Source organism: Netta rufina, assembly GCF_964035555.1.
Source record: "Netta rufina genome assembly, chromosome: Z".
Taxonomy (NCBI): Eukaryota; Metazoa; Chordata; class Aves; order Anseriformes; family Anatidae; genus Netta; species Netta rufina.
Window position 1 is genome coordinate 24,181,065 of NC_140126.1, and position 19,670 is coordinate 24,200,734.

Sequence of the window (19,670 nt, forward strand, 5' to 3'; positions counted from 1 at the left end):
GAGGAAGCACTACTTCATGTCTTGGTGTAGTTATATGCCAGCTTCAAAACAGGAAGAAGCTCAGGTCTGTTAGAGGCAACTTAACAATACACAGAATACATCATCTGTAAGGCTAACGTAACAAACATTTCCTCGGATACACATACAGCAATCACTAATTTATGCACAAATACAACCATTTGTATGATGGTCTTTCTTTTTTCCTTATTGGCTCTGCAGAGTTCATTTAATATTAAGCATTTTTGTCATGATCACTACCTGTGGTTTTCAAGCTGTAACAGCTATTGCCCTGTATAAGCAGTACTCTCCTTCTAAATCTAAAGTTTGCTGAGCTTTTTTCACATTGAGGAATTTGTCCTTCACAGTCAACAGATCTCAATTGTGTGAAATCTGAACTCCAAGCAAGATCTCAGAGCAAAGTAGAAACATATGTATCATACTAAGTACTATGACCTAAAAGCTGTAGAGAAGTATTCATACTGGGCTTGGTACATGCCAGTTTGCTGCATTGCAAGAAGTATGGGCATTGAGAATTCCATCTACTGGCAAAAAAAGCATGAGTGAGCATTAATTTCACAGCAGCTATTTCCAAAAAAGGGAAAGGGTAAGAAAACCTGATGTTTTCTTACCTATATATTTTTTTTAATTGCTCTTGTCAAGTCTTAAAATTTATAGTTTTGACTATGTGATATGATGCTGAATTTCATGTACAAAATTTGGTTGGAAAGAGTTTTGCATCTGAGGGTTATTATTATAAATTAATTATGTACCAGAAAAAGGTAATGTTTGAAAATAGTAACAATTTAAACGATATGAGAGATAATCATAAAATATGAATAGAACTGAAAGATTGAGATTTCTTTTACTTTTCTACCATTCTTCTTATTTCACAGGCTTTCAAAAAACAAGTCTTGAAAGTCCTTAAAATATTTGGTGAGAATATTCAGAGTCTAAGCCTTTGACACTAAAATCTGTAACAGTGTCAAACTCAGCAGTGAAATTGTTATTACACTCTCAGCTACATCAACCCCAATTTCAAACTTTACACAGCCAGTTTGTGGTTTGATCACAAACAATCATCTTGGTGGAGAATATCTGACCTATTAATTACACTCACAAAGCAATAATTATTGTTCTAGTACTACATCAAGGCAGATCCACTTAAGCTTCACCTCTGCTGCTCTGCTTTTTTTTTTTTTTTGGTTACTGATGGGATCTTCATTGTGTCCAGTCCACACCTAGTCAATGACCTAGAACAGCTAATGAAAAACAGACAGTCTAATATTGAGCCATTTCTGTCAGAGTTTCCTACCTTTGCAAGTAAGTAACAGGTATGGAATAGTATTTGCTGAGGTTGAGAAAGGACTTTGGTCTAAATCTGATCTGATCACTGTCCAGACTAAGATAACAATCACTGACAGACATAGCAATCTCCTCAAAAGGAACATCAAAAAAAGAAGTTGGAAGTGCTTGAAGAAGCCTCTAACATATTTAGTAGCAGAGGAAAGGTAGACGTAGAAAGAGGAAGAATTACAAAACATTATTTGTGATCTGAGACATTCCTGACCACAGCTTTTAAAACTCATATCTTTAAAAATTAAAAAGTTAATTTGTTGTTAGCTGTGGTGTGGCTCCAAGAGAGGGAGCAAGCCTGAAAGTCCCATTACTAGCAATGTGCCATTTTCATTTTACCACCGTATCACCTTGATGTACTGTGACATATAGGAAGATTTGAAGAGGAACGGCAGCAGGGAAAGGAAGAATAGTAAGTGTGATCCACATTAGCTCCTCTGTCACCTTGAAAACATCTGCTAACATCCAAACTCAACATTTCACACATTTTAGGAAAGCAGAAGAGAACAGGATATAATTTTTAAAATAACATGATGAAATAACAAAGCAAAACAGAAAAATGGGGAAAAAAATTTAGATGTGAATGTCATCAAAGAAAGTCTGTCATCTATAGTAAAAGATAAAGCTGCCTTTGCAGAGACACCTGCAAAAGCTGCCTTTGCAGAGACACCTGGTCTCTGAAACATGGTAGTAGAGCTGTGCCAAAACAGTGTTGTAGCAATGCTAAATGCTTATGTTATGAGCAGGATGAAGGTCCTCTGAAGGTCTTCTGAGAGGTCCCATCTGTAAATGATGGGATAATTCTGCTCCGCAGGATGAAGACTGAGGCTGCACCTCCATGGAGCTGCAGTGTCCTGGGCTGAAGTAACAGCTCATTAGAACTTGGTAGGGTAACTTCATGTATGGCTGTCTGCATCACTGCTCTTTTACTTCTGACAGTGAAAGAAAGGTATTGGAATGGCCCCTCCTTCTGAATTCAGCTCTGCTTATTTCGTGACCACAAGGCAAGACAGCAAGGGAGAACGTGTTACTGTGCCTGACTGAACATTGCCCTGGGTTGAACACAGCACCGCCCTTGAAAGCAGAAGGCACTATGTTAAAAACTTGACTCTCAGAGTATTCAGGAAGGCCTGACAGCATTGCAGGAGGCAGGTAAATTCATAGATGCCCAGCTGTCTCCAACATCAGCAAGAAAAAAGAGTCAAGTTAGAAATGGACTGAAAGTTAAAAAAAAATAAATAAATAAAAAAAAAGCATCAGTTCTACAAATCTATAACGTGTAAGAAATGCATTCCTTGACTTGGAATCTGTTTTCAGTTTAAACCAATTTAATTGCAAAGGGAGCACACAGGCCAATAAACAATCTGAAGGATGAAACTATATCTTTTTTGGTAAGTACAGCTATAATGTGTGATTGTATTACAGTGTTCAATGGAATGAAGAGTAAGCCTATACTGTTCAAGGAAATGGGAATGTTTTGTGTCTCCTCTTTCCTGTGGTTATTGTCAATAAATGGTTGCAGAGGACCCACACCCAATAGTATATCCCAGTAAATGGTTTTCTTCTCCACTGTAGAAAGGCAATGGCTCCTACCAACAAATTAATACAATCAGATCTTCCTGTTTAACATGAAATATGAATGTCACAAAGTTCTCCCTCCTTCCACATGGTAATCCCCTACTTGACATGAAATGAAGTTATCCCACCAAAGCTGGAGACAAATTACAATTCTTGTAATTACAGGCTTTAGTTGGTACATAAGGTTGTTTGTTGCAGTGCAACTATTCCCACCAGGGACTCTCCAGGAATACAATTGGTACAGCCAAACTATTTATGCAGCTGAGACAGTGCTGCAATCAAATGGTCCCATCCTTATTTCTAAGGAGTCACCTAAACAATACACCATTTCCATTTGGATTTCTTTTTGGTGACTTCCATGTGTTCAATTGAACAGTGGTTTGTTTTTCATTTGACCCAGCAACTCACATTGAAGGACACAATTAAATATATATATATAGCAAATATAATATATATTTATATATTATATTTATAATTTATAATATTATATATAATTTATAATATCATATATATTATATATAATATATTTATATAACAATATAAATATATATATACATATATATACGTATGTATATATATATTATTTCAAGCTTTTGCATGGATAGTGGATTGAAGTGTAAGAAGAGTGGTTTTCTGTAATACAATTACTGAAAAAGTAGACAGAAAGATTAAAACTTACTAGTTTGTCAGGAAATGTTAAATGTACAAAATCCTAATTAGCATTGAAAAATATTTAAATCTTCCAAGCTTAATGAACTTTCAGAATCTAAGCTTTGCAGCTAGAAATGATAAGTTTAAAAAAAAAAATCAATAGCATGAGACAAATAATTATGACTAATGCCATTAAATTAGTAACTTGCTACAGGCATTAAATCCTACTGGAGATATTCTTAGAGGCATTGCCTTCTATATCTAAAGTCCTGTTCGTATAGAAAATAATTTTCCATTCACTTTTTCAGTTTGTCTAAGCTCCATGCAGGTCTTAGAAAGCTGAAAACTTCTAGACAGAGCCTGAGGCTATGAAAGCATGCTGGATTGCTAAAACACCCATGTCAGGAGGTGTCCTGGTAAGAACCTTTAGCTGGCCTCTTTTTTTTAAGGGACCATCAGATGGCATCATGTATTTGTATCCCAGAAGTTCAACAATGGTGCCAACAAAAGCATGACTCAAACTCAAAACAGATAAAAGTATTGTTTGCCCTTTCCCTATTTTAATACTTTTCTCATCTGTCATGTCTGTCCAGTGCTGTCAGGACAGATTTCATGATGCTGATTTCCTCACACTAAAAGTGATCCAGGAAGCACCGGTCCTTTTCTGACGGTCTTTTGAAAGGACTCATACACAACTGAATATCAGGAGGTAACCCACCTTAGGAGACACAGGCTGTGGCTGGGATGGACTTAACTTTCTTCACAGCAACTTGTATGGTTTTTGTTTTGGATTTGTGCCTCAAACAGTGTTGATAGCACACCAATGTTCCAGCTGAACAGTATATGCACAGTGTCAAGACTTTCTGTTTCCCAGTCTGCCCCCAGAAGGCAGGGGGTTGCCAAGAACTTTGGAGGAGAAAGAAACACCACATAACTCATGCTCTGCAATAAAAGATAGGGTCAAGGAAAAAGAAGGGGGGTTGTTTTGTTGTTGTTGTTGTTTCCAAAGTGGCCATTCTTTAGAGAACAGATGGCAATTGGCTTGCCTATGTGAGATGGTAAGTGATTTCCTTTGCTTTGATTTTTTTTTTTTTCCCCTCCTCCTCTCTCCTTTACCTATCTAACTGTCATAATTTTGACCCATGAATTTTCTTGCTTTTCCTCTTTCCAATCTCCCCTGGGATGTGGGAAAGTAAGCGCACATCTGTGTGGGTGCTTAGCTGCTGGCCGGGCTCAACCCACCACAAAGAGCTTTAAAGAGCTAGTAGAGCCTATTTGTGTCTTGAGACTGGAGAGCTGGAGCTGAAGCCTTTTTTTCAGAGGAGTTACAGAGTTGCCATAACACTGGAACAGCTTCCTAAATCTACCTAGCTTGGCATGGGAGAGTTGACTTCCAGCTGATGGTCTCTGTAGCACATTAGAGTCACTCAGACATTATACAGCCTGAGATTATACCACAAGGACATAGTCTGCCTCCTTGGATGGATTTCTGTTTTGTTTGCTGTTGTTTTGTTTTGTTTTTAAATAACACCCTAAGCTTCTCACATACAGTTATACAGAAGACAGACACATGTCGATGACTCATCTCACCATTACAGAGAAGCCCTCAACTTCAACTCAATCACAAATATACTGAAATTCACACAAATTCATTTCTGAATGCACTGCTTGATTTATTATTATTATTATTATTATTATTATTATTATTATTTTTATTTTTATTTTTATTTTTTTATTTTTTTTTTAACTTAATTTTGCCTTGTATCGGCAACTAGGTTTGAGCCACAAACAGCCTAATTCCAACCAGTAGGAAACCCAGGAACTAAAAGAGTCATGTCCTTAACGCTTATGGGTCTATGTTGCACATACCCCCCACACACAGACAGCATACAATCCCAGGTCATCAGGAATAGAGACTTTTCTGCTTGACTCTAGGAATAGTTTGCAACCAGTAAATATAAGCCAAATGAACCCATCATGTCTTTTTGAAGGAACCATCAGGAAGTTTGATGTAAATACATGGGTGTCTGCTACAAAAATACCCACCTTCCTATTTGTGACTAACATCAACTAAAGCATGTAGTTTCTCTACTTATATGCCTGGTGAGGTACTAAGGGGTACTCCCAGCAGACTACAGACAGGAGCACCTGGATCTGTGGCCAGCACTAACACATCTCTTGCTATGCTTTCTGCATTTGTCTCTACAAGGTGCACCAGGGCTGGGTCTCTCCATGCTGTTGTGAGGTTGATGGAAGCAGTCATAGTGGCATTTCTCATGCAACACTGTGAAAGAGGGAATAACATGCTCCTCATTTCACTCAGTCTACAAACAAGTAGAGTCTAAACTATTCTTCCCAGTGCAGGCTGGGTTTGGTCCTACTGAAGAACACAACAGTAGGCTATTCACTGCAAATAAAGCACTGTTTTGGATCAGACAAGAAGTGGAAGTTTAAATTTGCCTTTTCTATGTTTTTACAACATACAATTTTGTCCTTACTTAACCTTAAAAATACTAAGATGAATTATTTTTTCTCTCCATGATAAAGTCCAATTACAAATATTTAATATTTCTCTCTAGTGATTGATAAACAGAAATAAACAGAAAATTCAGGCAATTAAACAAAGATAAATCTTAACAAAATCAAGAAAAATGGAGATCTAAGAAAAAAGTTACCCATTACAAACAAACAAACAAACAAAAAATCAGTGATGCTGTGGTTACAGATTTATTTTGAATCCATGATGGAGAAGATGAGAGGCAGTTCATCTATAAATGATACTAAGCAAGGGCCAAAAAAAACCCCAACAGTTGAAGTCTTCAGTTTCAGACATCCTAAATAGAAAAAACGCTAGCTAAGAGAGATTGAGGGGTCTTATAAAGGATTAATTAAGTATAATTCTGTAAACATTTGTAAAATAACCCATGACAAAATAACCCTTGTGAATATACTATTAGGTATGCTGAATTATCCAAATAATAAAGAGGAATGGGGATAAAAATTTCATAGTAGTGTTAAAATTCTATCATTATTCATAATTAACTTAATCCCATGCCTCTGTTAGCCATCTCACATAGGTCAAAAAACTGTTCCTGTAAAACATGGTTGAGTCTAACACAACTGAACTCATTGTATGTACTTGTGATGCAAGGCATTTAAAAATAAACTCCTAGCTGTTTTGCTGATTCATGTTAGCAGCTTAGCATCAGCAGGTACTGGAGTTGTGGCAGTAATGTAAATTCATGCTAATTTTCTATGAGATCATTCCTAAAAAAGCAGGAGTGGAAGTCAGAGCCAAAATGATTGTCACATAAGTGCAAGAATTAATTCACTGAAAAAAAAAAAATAAAATAGCTTATTAGCCCATCTCTGGTGTTTTGATTAGTACTAAAATAGGAAGGCTATGTCAGTTCATGTACCCAGGCGTGTAGGCAGTTACACTGGTTTTTTTAACACTAGTTACCTCTCCCAAGCCACCAAAACCCTAGCAGTGCACACAAAAAGAGCTCATGAGCAGACAAGGGCACCGTGTGTGCTGCCCCTTCTGGTTGCCCCTGTGCTCCCAGTGCTGCCAGTAGCATCACTGCTGCACCTTTGCACCATGGACAGCATCATCCTGCGGGGACACTAGCCACTGCCGCAGCAGCGTGAGTCAGCTCAATTCCCTATTCAAGTCCCATTCCACCTCCATTTTCTTTCTTCCAAGACACAAATACTCTAAAACACAAAACAAGTTTAGTAGCCAGCTAAAATTAACCTCTCCAAACATATAATGAGCTAAAATGACTCCACTCGATAGCTATTCCAGCTATCACAGCCTATAATAGCTGTAGAATCATATTTATAGATTGTCCCTAAATGTGCATACCAAACTACTTGACTTTTTAGTCTGAATTAATTCCTGGGCACTTGGTGACAGTGCTGAGATACCATCTGAGTCCACCCCTTTCTCTTACCCACACAAGACTACATCATCTTCTAGACAGATCTCGCAGCAGAAGTGGGCAAAGAGCCAGGCTGGTGACTGCTGTCCCTCAGTGATTTAGGTAGGAGTAAGCAAAACAGAAATTTGAATTCTTAGCTTTAAAAAAAAAAAAAAAAAAGTAAGACAGCACAAAATTCTTGCACTTTTGGATTTCATCAGCAACTCCACAAGCTCATATTACAAGCTATTAGGTGTGATATTAACTGGATGCAGATCTGCTTTGACAACGGTAATGAGAAACTCCATGCTACAAGTGTTGAAAACCAAAGCCCCTCCCAACCCAGTATCTCTCCAAAGAACTCTAATAATCCTTAATTGTAACTTATGAAATGGTACTGTTCAGATTTAAGGGTGTTAGGCTTTTGGGGGACAATGGCAATCAGAGAACAAGGGCCTTCCCTAGGAAACCTGAAGAAGGCAAATCCATAAACCCCTTGCATTTTGACAAGTTTCTCCTAGCTACAGGCAGGCTGGTGAAAATAGTCTTGTGCAGAAAGGACTCACTTAAGCCAGTGCAATCACCAGCTGCTGACTGGTGGGCAACAAGAGACCTTCTGGTTCTGCTTAGGCAGGAAATGCATTTTCCACAGATGCACGCTCTTCATGAAATGTGGTTGAAGGATAAAGTAGCCACTGAACAATGTTTGAGCAGCTGTTCTTCACAGAGACCAAGAAGGTTAGAGGTGACTATGTACTGATCTGCTATCTAAATAAAATTGATTTTATCTAGACAAGGGCTTGAATAGACACCAATACAACATTTAAGTGTCCACAGGTGGAAGCAGAAGGACAAAATGGCAGGTGTGGAAGTCTTGCAGGGAATGACGCTCAGCTGTTCCACCTCCATGCAAAATCCACTTACTTGGCCTTTTGTGAAGCAGGATACTCAGCTTTATGCAGTTGAAACATATATACATATACATATACATATACATATATATATTTATTTATTTTAATTGAGAAAAGATTGCTAGCTACAGCTGCAATTTCAACCACCTCCATTTGCTTTGCCTCACTATCAGACACACAGTTCCTTTTCCAGTATATACATTATAACTCACTGTTTGAATTTTTTGTCCTTGTGAAGCTAACCATAAGATGGAAGTCATCATCAGTAGGTGACAGAGAAAACAGAAGCAAACACCCATTTTAAGTCATGTTGCCTGTTGTCTTGGCAACCATTTAATAAGCTCTGTTACTCATTTTTCACCAGCACCTGATAACAACATTCCTGCAAGATTTGATATTATTAAGGAGTCTGCTAACTCAGCTGCTTTACAAGGTATCAGAAAAGATCTGCTACCATTTCCATTCAGAATCCTATTTTTCAGGGAATCATAAATCATCCACAAATTGTCATGCAACTGAGTACAGAATGTGCAAATACCATTGTGGCAAACCTTTCCCTTGGTAAGAGCACAAAAAGAGTGTTGGGACCCGGTCATGCTCCCTTCAAATTCAATATGTACATGGCTATTCACTACAAACAGAAGGATTACACCTCAAATTCCTCAAGTGAAAACACATGAATGCTCTGACAGACATCTTCTCTCACATGTCTGTCCTTCAACACTGCAGGCATATAGCATGGGGACAGGGTTGGCCCAATTTCCTGCAAGCTTCCTCCTGGAGAACTAGTCATACCATTCGCATTACTGCTGCGTGTATCCTCGAGCTGCTTTGAGAAGCATACAAGCATGTACTGAGCCAGCACAGCAATTATCATAATTAAACATGATAATCAAACAGGCTTCAGTCAGTATTCAGACCTCACTGTACCAATGGCTGTGCAGACTCGCTAAGAGTCTATCCTTCCTCAAGAGTAAACTGTCCCTGTGTTTGAGTCGCACAAAGAGTTCAGAGTCTCAAAAAAGACTGAAAAAAAGGCTGTTTAATTACACCCTATCTGACATGCCACACACTATCCCATCACCTTGGATGAATACTTTCCTTGGACAACAGGTCACCTAGTTACACAAATTCCACAGAGTTTGAGTCCATAAAGGAGTATGTCCTTACAATCTCTTCAGTATGTTTAGTACGAGCTGCCAGTTTCACATTCACTGAAATTCAACATTTGTCCACTGTAACAGAAAACAAATATTCTGTAACTTTATGGCCACAGAGCAAAACAAAAACAAAAAACCACCACCCTTCCTTGTTCTCAAATAGTTGAGAAGACAAAGGAGCCTGAGGCAGATTCAGCATCAAAGAACCACAGAGACTCAAATCTTGTCTTTTGATATGTGCTATGGGACTGAAAAGGAGCTAATGGGTTTCCACACAAAATCTGAGAGAAGAGAAAATGGTCAAAAGGGCTAGTTTTATTCCTGGGTGTTCATTTTTTTTTTTCTAGGTTTTAGTCTCTTTCAACATGGATTTTGGCAGCTTATTGTACAAAGATTGAGCAGTGCTGAAAAACACATTCATTACTGCCTGTCATAGAGATGTTGATGAATTCCAGTCACATGCAATTAAGCTGTAATTCAACACAATGACAGACTAAATAGGCAAGTCTAGTCAAATAAATAAATAAATAAATAAATAAATAATACACAATTTCTAGAGAAGGGTTCCTAGAGAATTCTATAATCATCGTTGAAATTGAATCAAAATTTGAATTTTTAAAAAAGAGGTGCATAATCTTCCTTCATTTATCATATGAAACCAGAGTATTTGCTTTATTTTAAGTCATGCAATGCTATCAAGAGCAATGCTATCAAATGCTCATCTTAATGAGATAACAAACATATTAAACTGACTGGAACATTTGTGCTGAAGGAGAAGCACAGGTTTCTTTTTTTTTTTTTTTTTTCTCTGCGTTTCTAAACTAAAAGACACATATGTTAAAGATATATTCTACTTTACAGTACACTTCTTGAAAATATGTTATGCTAATTTCATTTATTAGAATAACTTCTCTGTAAAATGAAGTGATTGGTGTCACTGAGATAAATTTCCTTCTGGACATTTAAAATGAAGATTTGTATTCTAGCCATGAGTTTAATCCCGTGTAATTCAGCCCCAAGTATTCCTGTACCAGTTCTGTTGTTTTTTAAATCAGGTGAAAAATCATAAAGGTACATCTTTTTCTTAAATCCAGTGAAATCTCTATAGATATGGGAACACGATAGCAATACCTGCTATAACCAATCCTGGAATTAGTTACACAAGATCTTTTAGTGCATTCTTCAAGACCAGCAGGTCAGTGCTATCATGCTAGCAAGATATCAGGATCTCTTTGTCAACAGCATGTAACAACTGACCCTTAGGAATGTGATGGTATGATATATTTCATATCCTTTTTCACCATGTTTAAGAGATGTCCCTGAAACCAGAATTTATAGTATTTGTCAATTCTTGGTTGTACTAGTCAATATGTACACTGCCACAATATGTTCACCATGGAAAGCAAGCTATACTGCTGTACAAAGGTTATATATTTTTACATGAAAGCCAAAATTAACCTCATACATGCTTACTCAGTGTTTGCATTAAAAAAAAAAAAAAAAAAAAAAAAAAGACCAAATATTTTGATTCCCATGCAACCAGAAAAAAATCAAATTTTATACTTAAAAACTTTTTTTTTTCTTTTTTAAATTGTATGAATCTTCTAAAGGAAGGAAGGACAAGCTTGAAAAGGCAGCAGAAGAAATGATTGAGTCTCATAAGTCCTCTAAAGCACTAGTTTCTTCATAAAAGCCAATGAAAGTTCCTGTGAGTCAAGACAGACCCTCCACCTCTCTGCTTTTTATACCGAGAAAAAGTACCAAGCTCTCTGGGGAGAAACACAAAGCTTGAGCCACACTTGCACAACAGCCATGACACCATTTCTGGCTCTATTGAACTGTGGAGCTAACCTTCAGGTTATTTTTTGTATGTGTTTTGCCTACCACAGTAAGGAGTAGCTTTGGTCTCTCGAATCACCAGATTGTGCTACAAATTGTCCAGTCAAAAGGTAAGCTTCACTTAACTTTAATGGGGACCCAACATTAATATCTATTACCAAAGTAATCATGGTGATATACATCAAACTAACCTAAACGTCTGATTAGTTTAACATTTCAGGCATTTTGTTTTGTCAGAAGGCTAAAAATAGATATATAATTTTCAAGGTATGTATTAAAAATACAGAAAAAAAGTATTCGTTGTAAAGAACAACCAATGAAAATGGGCCATGTAATACCCAAGTGTATTTATGAATTCTGTTCTTAAAAACAAGCAAAACAAAGCTTTCTCTAACATGTCCAAAAGCTCACCTCGAACATCAGGAGAGAATCGAGCTGAATGGCGAGATACAAAAAGTTTCAGTTCTTGATCCAAGTTGCATTCAATCAAGTTTGTGTCCCATGATCGGATTCCTAAAATTCAAAACACAAAAAGACATCTAGCTAGATATATCAGCATATATATACTGTTCCTCAGTTTACGCTCACGTTATTTGCATATTTATAAATTCCAAAACCAGCCTCTCTTCTTGGCATGCCACACAGCCATCTTTTGCAAAGTGTGGAGTGCTCAGAAGAAGCACTCTGGACAGGGATCAGCCAGAAGAAAGAGGAAATCTGGCTTTCCAAATGGTGGCAATCCTTAAAGCCCCTGCTTTGTGACTGCTGGTCCTACAACCTAGCAGCCACATTGTGAGAAGCCATCCATGTCCCTGCACCGACTTTAAAATAGCAGTACGCTTATTTACAAAACTGAAAGAGAAGGACAATGTTACCTCACATGTTGCAAATTAATATTTAAACAAATATTTATTAAATAAATATTTAAATATTATATTGCTGACTTCTTCATTCTAAAGCTTTGAAGTGTCCCACATTTTAAATTAAAATTTAAGTGATCTTTTATTTATAAAGTATCAAAATTCTACTTTTGAGATTTAGAAATGCTACACTTGATCTTTTTTTATTTTAATAAACATCACATCTCTATTTCCTCCTCAGCTACTAAGGAAATGATACAGTTGACACATATGACCATAAAAATATATTTCGGAATCAAACATTTTAAGGTCTGACATTTGACCAGGGAAAAACAAGATCCCTGTAGCTAAAACACAAGTTTAGTTTCCTACCATGATGTTTGGATGACAACATCAAAAAAAAAAAAAAATCCTATTAACAGGATAATATGTTTTAGTATTTTTCTGGTTTTGTTGTTAAGTTTTCAAAAACAATGAGTAGGCTGCTGTAGTACAGGTAAGTCTAGACACTGCTGTGATTTTAAGCACCAACATCATAGTGATGGATTGATTGATTGATTGATTGATTTTTCTTAAGGGAATGTCACTAGACTTATACAAATTAGCTGGCAAATGCAGAAGAGACTGCACCTAAGAAAGTGCCTGTTGTCCCCTTCCCACAAACTCGGCCATGTCTTTGCATGAAGTTGTTGAGTTAAATCCCTTTGGGGTTTGCTACCTTTGGGTTGGAGGAGAACCCTGAAGAGATGTGTGGCCAACCTCTCGTACTGTGCAACCAGTGGTGGCACTTCTTGTAACTGTCAGGATTTCAGACTGCTAGCTTTCCTGTCAATGCTGACTCCTATGCTTTCTCAGAAACATCAAGCCTCCCTCTGGCAGAGGCCATGTTGTAGGGCTGAAGGATGAGGGGGAGAAAGAGCAGAGAAACCAGATCTGCACTGCTGGTCTCCCATTGCAGCTCTGAGGAGGTTCTCCATGCAAATATGGGTATCTGCATTTCAGGAGCCTGAAGCCTCTGCAGAGATAATTCATCAAGTGCTTTTTCTTTGTCAGCAGTCCAGTCAAAGTATGAGCACGCTTCTTACTGGGATATGCTACCAGTTATTAAGTTGTTGCAATATTAAACTCTAGAGAGATTTGAAAATACAGTATCATCTGTATGTTTCATAACCACTCCAGAGAAAAATAACTGAACTATAATCAACCACCTCCACTTCCTGACTTATGCATCATTGTTCAGAGGCATAGGCAGTGACTCTCTTCTGCAAGTCTTTTTATTTTCATTTCTCAAAAATCTCTTGGCCATATGGTACATTTTTGGGGCGTAGTTTTGGCAGGCAACCACAGCTCAGCAAGCTTTAATATTTTCCAGGTGTTGGAATATTTGAGATCAAGAAAGTAAATATGATAAAATACCACGCATGTACTGTGCATATGAAAAGTATATGAGAAGTAATGTGATGCTGATCATGAAGCTGAAGTGTGTTGAATAAGTGAGTGCTGGACCTGAAGAAGAGACAAGATAACAGCTTGGTGGCCTCTGACAGCAAGCTTGTGTGGGAAGACTGCGAAGCTTTCTGGAGGTCAGTTAAGCAATAAGGACTATGATTCAGCAATGCTGCTAATGACAGAGCCTGTCCACCATCCCTAACCACTTTTGTTGTGGATGCAGATTTGTGGTAAGGGAAAGATCCTGGTTAGGCATAGTCAGACCACTGAGCCAGTCAGTGTCCAAAATATAGTACTCAATGAAAAATAAATAACTGACAACAAACAAAAAACAGCTTAGACATACTATGCACACAGAAGGTGAAGTTTGGATTCAGCTAGAATATACCAGATTTGCAGCTGCATGATTCAGCACTCTGGATGAAAGAAAAAAAATAAAATTATACATGCACATTATAACAGAGTATGATGTATTATGTACATTATAAAATCAAATTAGGTTTGAATACAATGGAAGTAAATCTAGAACTAAAATCCAAGGTCAATCCAATGATGTATATCATTAACAGTATGGAAGTAATGACTGGGAGGATGACTGAGCTGGGGTTCTCTCTTTCTTTCTGCAGTCTTGGGAGAGCAATGCCACTAGACACAGGGATGATCAGACAGCAGACAGGGCACACCCAGTAGCATCTGCCAAATCAGTGGAAAGATCTTGAAGCTTTCTCCTCACTCCCCTCTTCTTCTTTGTTGGACGGTGGGTTGGAGGATTGCCCCCTCAGCAAAATAACATCCCAAATGTAATTACTGAAAATGCAGGTTGCCAAGCCATTCCCACTTCATGATATATTAAGAAATGACTCGGCATTCCACTGGGTTGCGTAGCATCACGCCACTGATGTCTTATCAGCAGATGTTTTCTTTGACACGTTGCTCTGCAGTTCAGTGCATGAATCCACACTTTTCTGTGGTGGTACTTTGGAGACGTACCAGAGAAGACATTGAGGCAGAATGATCAAGAACCCTACATGCATTTAAGGTTCTGGTGAGCACAAAGGATGAAAGAAGACAGTTTGTCCAGACTACAGTGTACTTTCCAAAGAGAAAGATTAGTGAAGCCCATATTTGCCTCACTCAGAGAGGGCTTCAAACTCACAGTGTGCTCATCCAGAACAATGCACCTCAAATTTTCATCAAGCTTTTATTTTTTTTCCTAGCAGGCAAAATCCCAGTCAGATAGCCTGACACCAGTAGCAGTGAGGTGACTTCTAATCCAAAATGATGAATAAAAAGGCCAAAGCGTTTCCTCTGAACATCTAAAACTGCAAGTGGGTGTTATGCTTACTGGCAAGAGGTAGCAGCAACAGAGCTATGCAGCAGCAACTGTACAATAGAAGCTTCAAGAAGAGGCTGAAGAGCTTTTCTTCAGAGGAAGGATGACATCAGATGTCTTGAGGGGAGAAGTTTTATCCTTTTGCTCAATAAATAGTATTAATTTAAATGAAATGCAGCCAATTCACTTCTGACACAATCAAAAATTAGACAGAATTGGGAAAGTGCAGTGCTGAAGAGGCTCTGAATGACAAAGCATCTGCCTCAGTAGTTCTCCCTAGAAGACAATAGTCGCAAGAAAGATGAACAGGTCACGGTGAAGCTGGTTAGCTGTGATGAGGCAGCCCTTTACCACAAACAGCCATGAAAAAGAATCAAGATAAATCGCCAACTACAGCAACAACGGTTGGGAAAACAACAATAGAGACAAGCGAAGTCCTAGCTGGAGTGCTGAACCACACCTACACGGCAAGGCTGCTACCAAATCCCTCTTTTTCAGGGTCTCTTTCTCCTCTCTAACAAAAGCAGGGTTCTGATATCTCTGCTTTCATCAGCCCAGAACAAGATATAGGTTAAAAAAAACACATATCAGTAGAGTTTAGCGAACTAGAGGGTCCGGCAACAATTTCCTTTGTGCTTCACACCACCGTTACGGCCGCGGGGCTTTCTGCCTCTCCGTGTACACTGCCATCCCTTTGACTGGGAACCGCATCGAGAACTTAACAAAACTCGCTCCTTTCACTTGCGATGCCTTCGTGCATCGCCCTCTTACGGGAAGGGCAAACAGGCAGCGAGTTGCGGCAGCCCGAGCTGGACAACAGCGATGCTGGCCGCTCGGACACCAGCCCCGCCACCCGCGTCTCGTTTTATTATTCTCGCTACCGTGTCATTAACCACGGGTGCGTGCGTCTGCAGAGCTCGGGCGCCCAAAGTTGGGCACAATGCGCAGAGGAGCCGCATCCCCGCCCCGGGGGAAAACGCCCGCCGAGCGCTGGGGAAGGGGGGCAGCCGCAGGAGCCGCCCCGCAGCCGCCCCCCGGTGCCCGGCCCCGGCCCCGGCCCGAGCCCCGGCGGCGGGGCGGGCGCCCTTTGTCCGCGGCGGGCAGCCCCGGGGACCGCAGTGCGGAGCGGGCCGCGCCACGCCCACCCCGCGGCGGCTCCGGGACGGCGGCCGGCAGCCGCAGCCCCCACAATAGCGCGGCGGGGGCGGCGGGGGGCGAGGGGCTTTGTGCACGGCGGGAGGGAGGGGCTCGGACCACCATCAGCACCCCATCAGCACCAGCACCCCATCACCACCACCTGCACCCCATCACCACCACCAGCACCACCCCATCATCACCACCAGCACCACCCCATCATCACCATCACGCTATCATCACCATCACCCCATCATCCTCATCACCTCCACCCCACCACCATCACCCCAGCACCATCCTCACCAGCACCATCCTCACTCCCTCCCCACCACCACCCCATCACCACCATCTCCCCTCCATCACCACCGCCCCACCACCACCCCATCACCATCACCACCACCCCACCACCGCCCTATGGCCACCGTTTGAGGGACACTGGACGTCTCGCCCCCCGCACCCCACCTCGCTCGATGTTGGCGATGGCCCGCCGCAGGTGCTCCTCGGTCACCAGCTCGCCGATGACCACCAGCAGGTAAAACTTGCTGTCCAGGAAGCGGTGCGAGAGGCTGGGCGAGGGGGAGGTGGGGTTGGGGATACTGCAGGAGGGCTCCGAGTCCACTTCCACCACCACGGTGGCCATCGCGGTCCCCCACTCCGCCCCGCGGCTCCGGGGCGATGAGGGGAGAAGGGCCGCTCGGCGGCGGCTCCGCAGGCGGCAGGGAGTGAGGGCGGGCGGGGAGGCGGCGGCGCTTTTATACGGAGACGGTGCAGGGCTGGGACCTGGCGACGAGGAGGAGGAGGAGGAGGAGGAGGAGGAGAAGGAGGAGGAAGGGGGGGAGCCGGCGCATCCCCGCCGCCGCTTTTCCAGCATCCATGGCTGATGTCATCTGCAGCAAATCCTCCCCGCGGCGGCCCCCGGAAGCAGGAAGGACGCGGGGTGCGAACAACGCCCCGGGGGCACGGGGCCGAGCCCCCCCAGCGCCGCCGGGCAGCCCGGGAGCCCCGCGCCCCCCGCCCCCCGCAGCCCCGGGGGCGGAGGGCAGCGGCAGCCCCGCCGCTCGGGGACGGCAGCCCGCGCCTCGCCGAAGCACTGCAGCAAAATCTGAGCCGTCCTTTGCATTTTTTCTCCTTATTTTTTTTTTCTTTTTCCCACCTTGCGTTTGTCAGTCTAAATATTCTTCTCACCTCAAGTTTTTTTTTTTTTTTTTTTTCTTTTGTTTGGCTTTGTTGTTGTTTGTTTGTTTGAAAGCAGTTTGCTTCATGAGATGCTTCAGACCCAGGCTTTCTGCCTGTATTCAAGGCCCGTGGTTGTATGACTCACCCCAGAGCTTTTGCACAAGCTGTTTCTGGATAAGCTTCTAAAACCCCATAGTCTTAAGGCTCCAGAATTTCAAAGGGTTTCAGGTAACTGGTTCGGACCATGCTCGAGCAACTCTAGGGAGCAGTGGCATCAGAAAACATCTTCAATTACAAATGCAAAGGATGGGCTCCTCTGGATTTCCTTATAAACTTAGACAGCTGCTCTGGATACTGACAAAGAGAGATAAATCCAATTACCTCCTAAAAGTGTTTTATCCTCCCCTAAAATGAGATGAGATAAATCAGCCTCCCTGGGATGTTCCTCTCACTTTACTGACAGAAGCCAGGCACTAGTTTACACTAAGCATCTCCTTTATGTGGCTGAAGTGATGCGGGAGATATCTCACCATGACCCAGGAAAGGATATAAACTTTTATAGCCTGGTTTATAAGGTAACCTCTGGTCCCTCACAAAGGAGACATTCTTCCCTTGGTGTGCAGCTCTTTCCAGTACTGACTGCTCACATTCTCTGCCTGCTCCTCAGTAACACGGAGTGCTTGCCTGGGTGAACGTGTACCTCAGGTCTGCTTTCCTAGAATATGTACTTTGCTTTGAATGCAACACACTCATTCTAATTAATGTGCATTTCAGATGGTATTTGCACGCAGTCACCCACAAGGACTGAAATCCCATTGTTCTCAGTGCTGGTCCATAGCATTATCTCTGCTTACAGCACCTAGGGTTTTTAATATGAATAGCTCTTCTACATAAATTCAGCACTGAAATCCTTGGCTAACACAGTGTGTTGTGCTGGGATGTTGCATCTAAAGCAGACTGTTTTTCTGGTCTGCTGCTACATGGAAGGTTGTAGACTGCGGGCAAGCCTTTTTACAGCCTTCGTCAGGTGGCTGAGATGTCACGGTGATAAAGAGCAACAGCCCTCTTTCTAAGCCAGAGCTGACGCTGCCGATGGAACAAATGCAATCACATAGATGCTGAGGAAGTAGTAACAGCTCATCTGAGCCCAGCTATGACTTTGGTGTTTCCTTGCTGAGCCTGGCAATTTCCATGAGACAAAAGACACAGGCCCATATTAATATAGGTTCAGATATCTACCTAGCAATAATGCCCACTTCCCTGGGCCGTGTCCTGTGTGACACCCACCTTCATAGTCTATATTCTAATTATAGATGTCCTCAACACTTGCCTCATGATGCCTGTTGGAGGAAGCCAGCTTCTGGCTTCTCCCCCTGCAAAGTGTAGCTTTGAGGTATGTCTTCATTTCAATCACCAGCAAGAGCATCTGGTCTCTGGAGTGTGGAAGGGACTTTTTAAGGGGTCTTGCTCACTGGTTGCAAAACAGAGTGATAATGGTTCCCAGACGTAAAGGTAAAATGATGTCTCACAAGCTTCACAAGCACAGCAGGTTAAAAGCATTGCCCTGAGAAATGCATGCCAGTATACAAAAGGCATTATACCTGCCTTTTATTTCGTCTTTATTTTAAGAAAAAAAAAAAAAAAGAAAAAGAGAAAAAAAAAAGATATATCTAGAAAAATGCTTGTGTATTTGAAGAGTAAAAGGCAAAATGAATATACTGCATCAATGAAGAAAATGCTTACATGCAAGTAGGTAATACAGCTATGCTTGAAATAGCCTGCTGAGACAGTCCTCTATTTTATACTGTGCTGTAAAAGAATGTGCAACTAGAACATCATGTGGGAACAGGTGAACAGTTACAGCCAAAATCTGTGGTGATGGGAGATGTAAAACCCTAAGGACCAGGGGCTGCCTTTGGAAGAAAATGGTTTTGTGCCTCTTCAAGGGACACAGACTTCTGCCCTCATATATTCACAAGATTATGCCACTCCATCTGATATGAAAGTCAGACAACAGATGATGCTTTAACCTCATGGATGTGTCTCCAAGAAAGCTGCAGGTTCCCAGCTCTGTGCTCAGGCTGTATCTGGCCATGCTGGAACCCCACTCCAGTAGCTCTGCTGTTGTCTTTATGCTTGTGGAAACACACTGGCAGGCTGCAGGACAGAGCATATCAACAGATCCACTGCTGGGTGAAATGTGGAGAAGTGCTGTATAAAGCTGACTCAGTGTCATGTGACCCTCGGTGTTTGGAAGGGATACCAATTTTCTAGCTGCAGCAAAATTACATAGATGGGCCTCT

General features: G+C 41.2%; 1 protein-coding gene across 3 annotated transcripts in view; it reads right to left on the reverse strand.

Moving 5' to 3' along the window:
- The window catches only part of MAP1B (microtubule associated protein 1B), a gene marked incomplete at both ends in the record, with an annotated part of 65,710 nt that extends 48,879 nt beyond the window's left edge, over window positions 1-16,831 (reverse strand). For all 3 annotated transcript variants that reach the window (XM_084304835.1, XM_084304836.1, XM_084304834.1), the window contains 2 exons: window positions 11,827-11,928; window positions 16,654-16,831. In XM_084304835.1, the coding sequence (XP_084160961.1) occupies window positions 11,827-11,928; window positions 16,654-16,831 (280 nt within the window). The remainder of the gene's footprint in view (window positions 1-11,826; window positions 11,929-16,653) is intronic.
- Window positions 16,832-19,670: the final 2,839 nt, after the last annotated feature.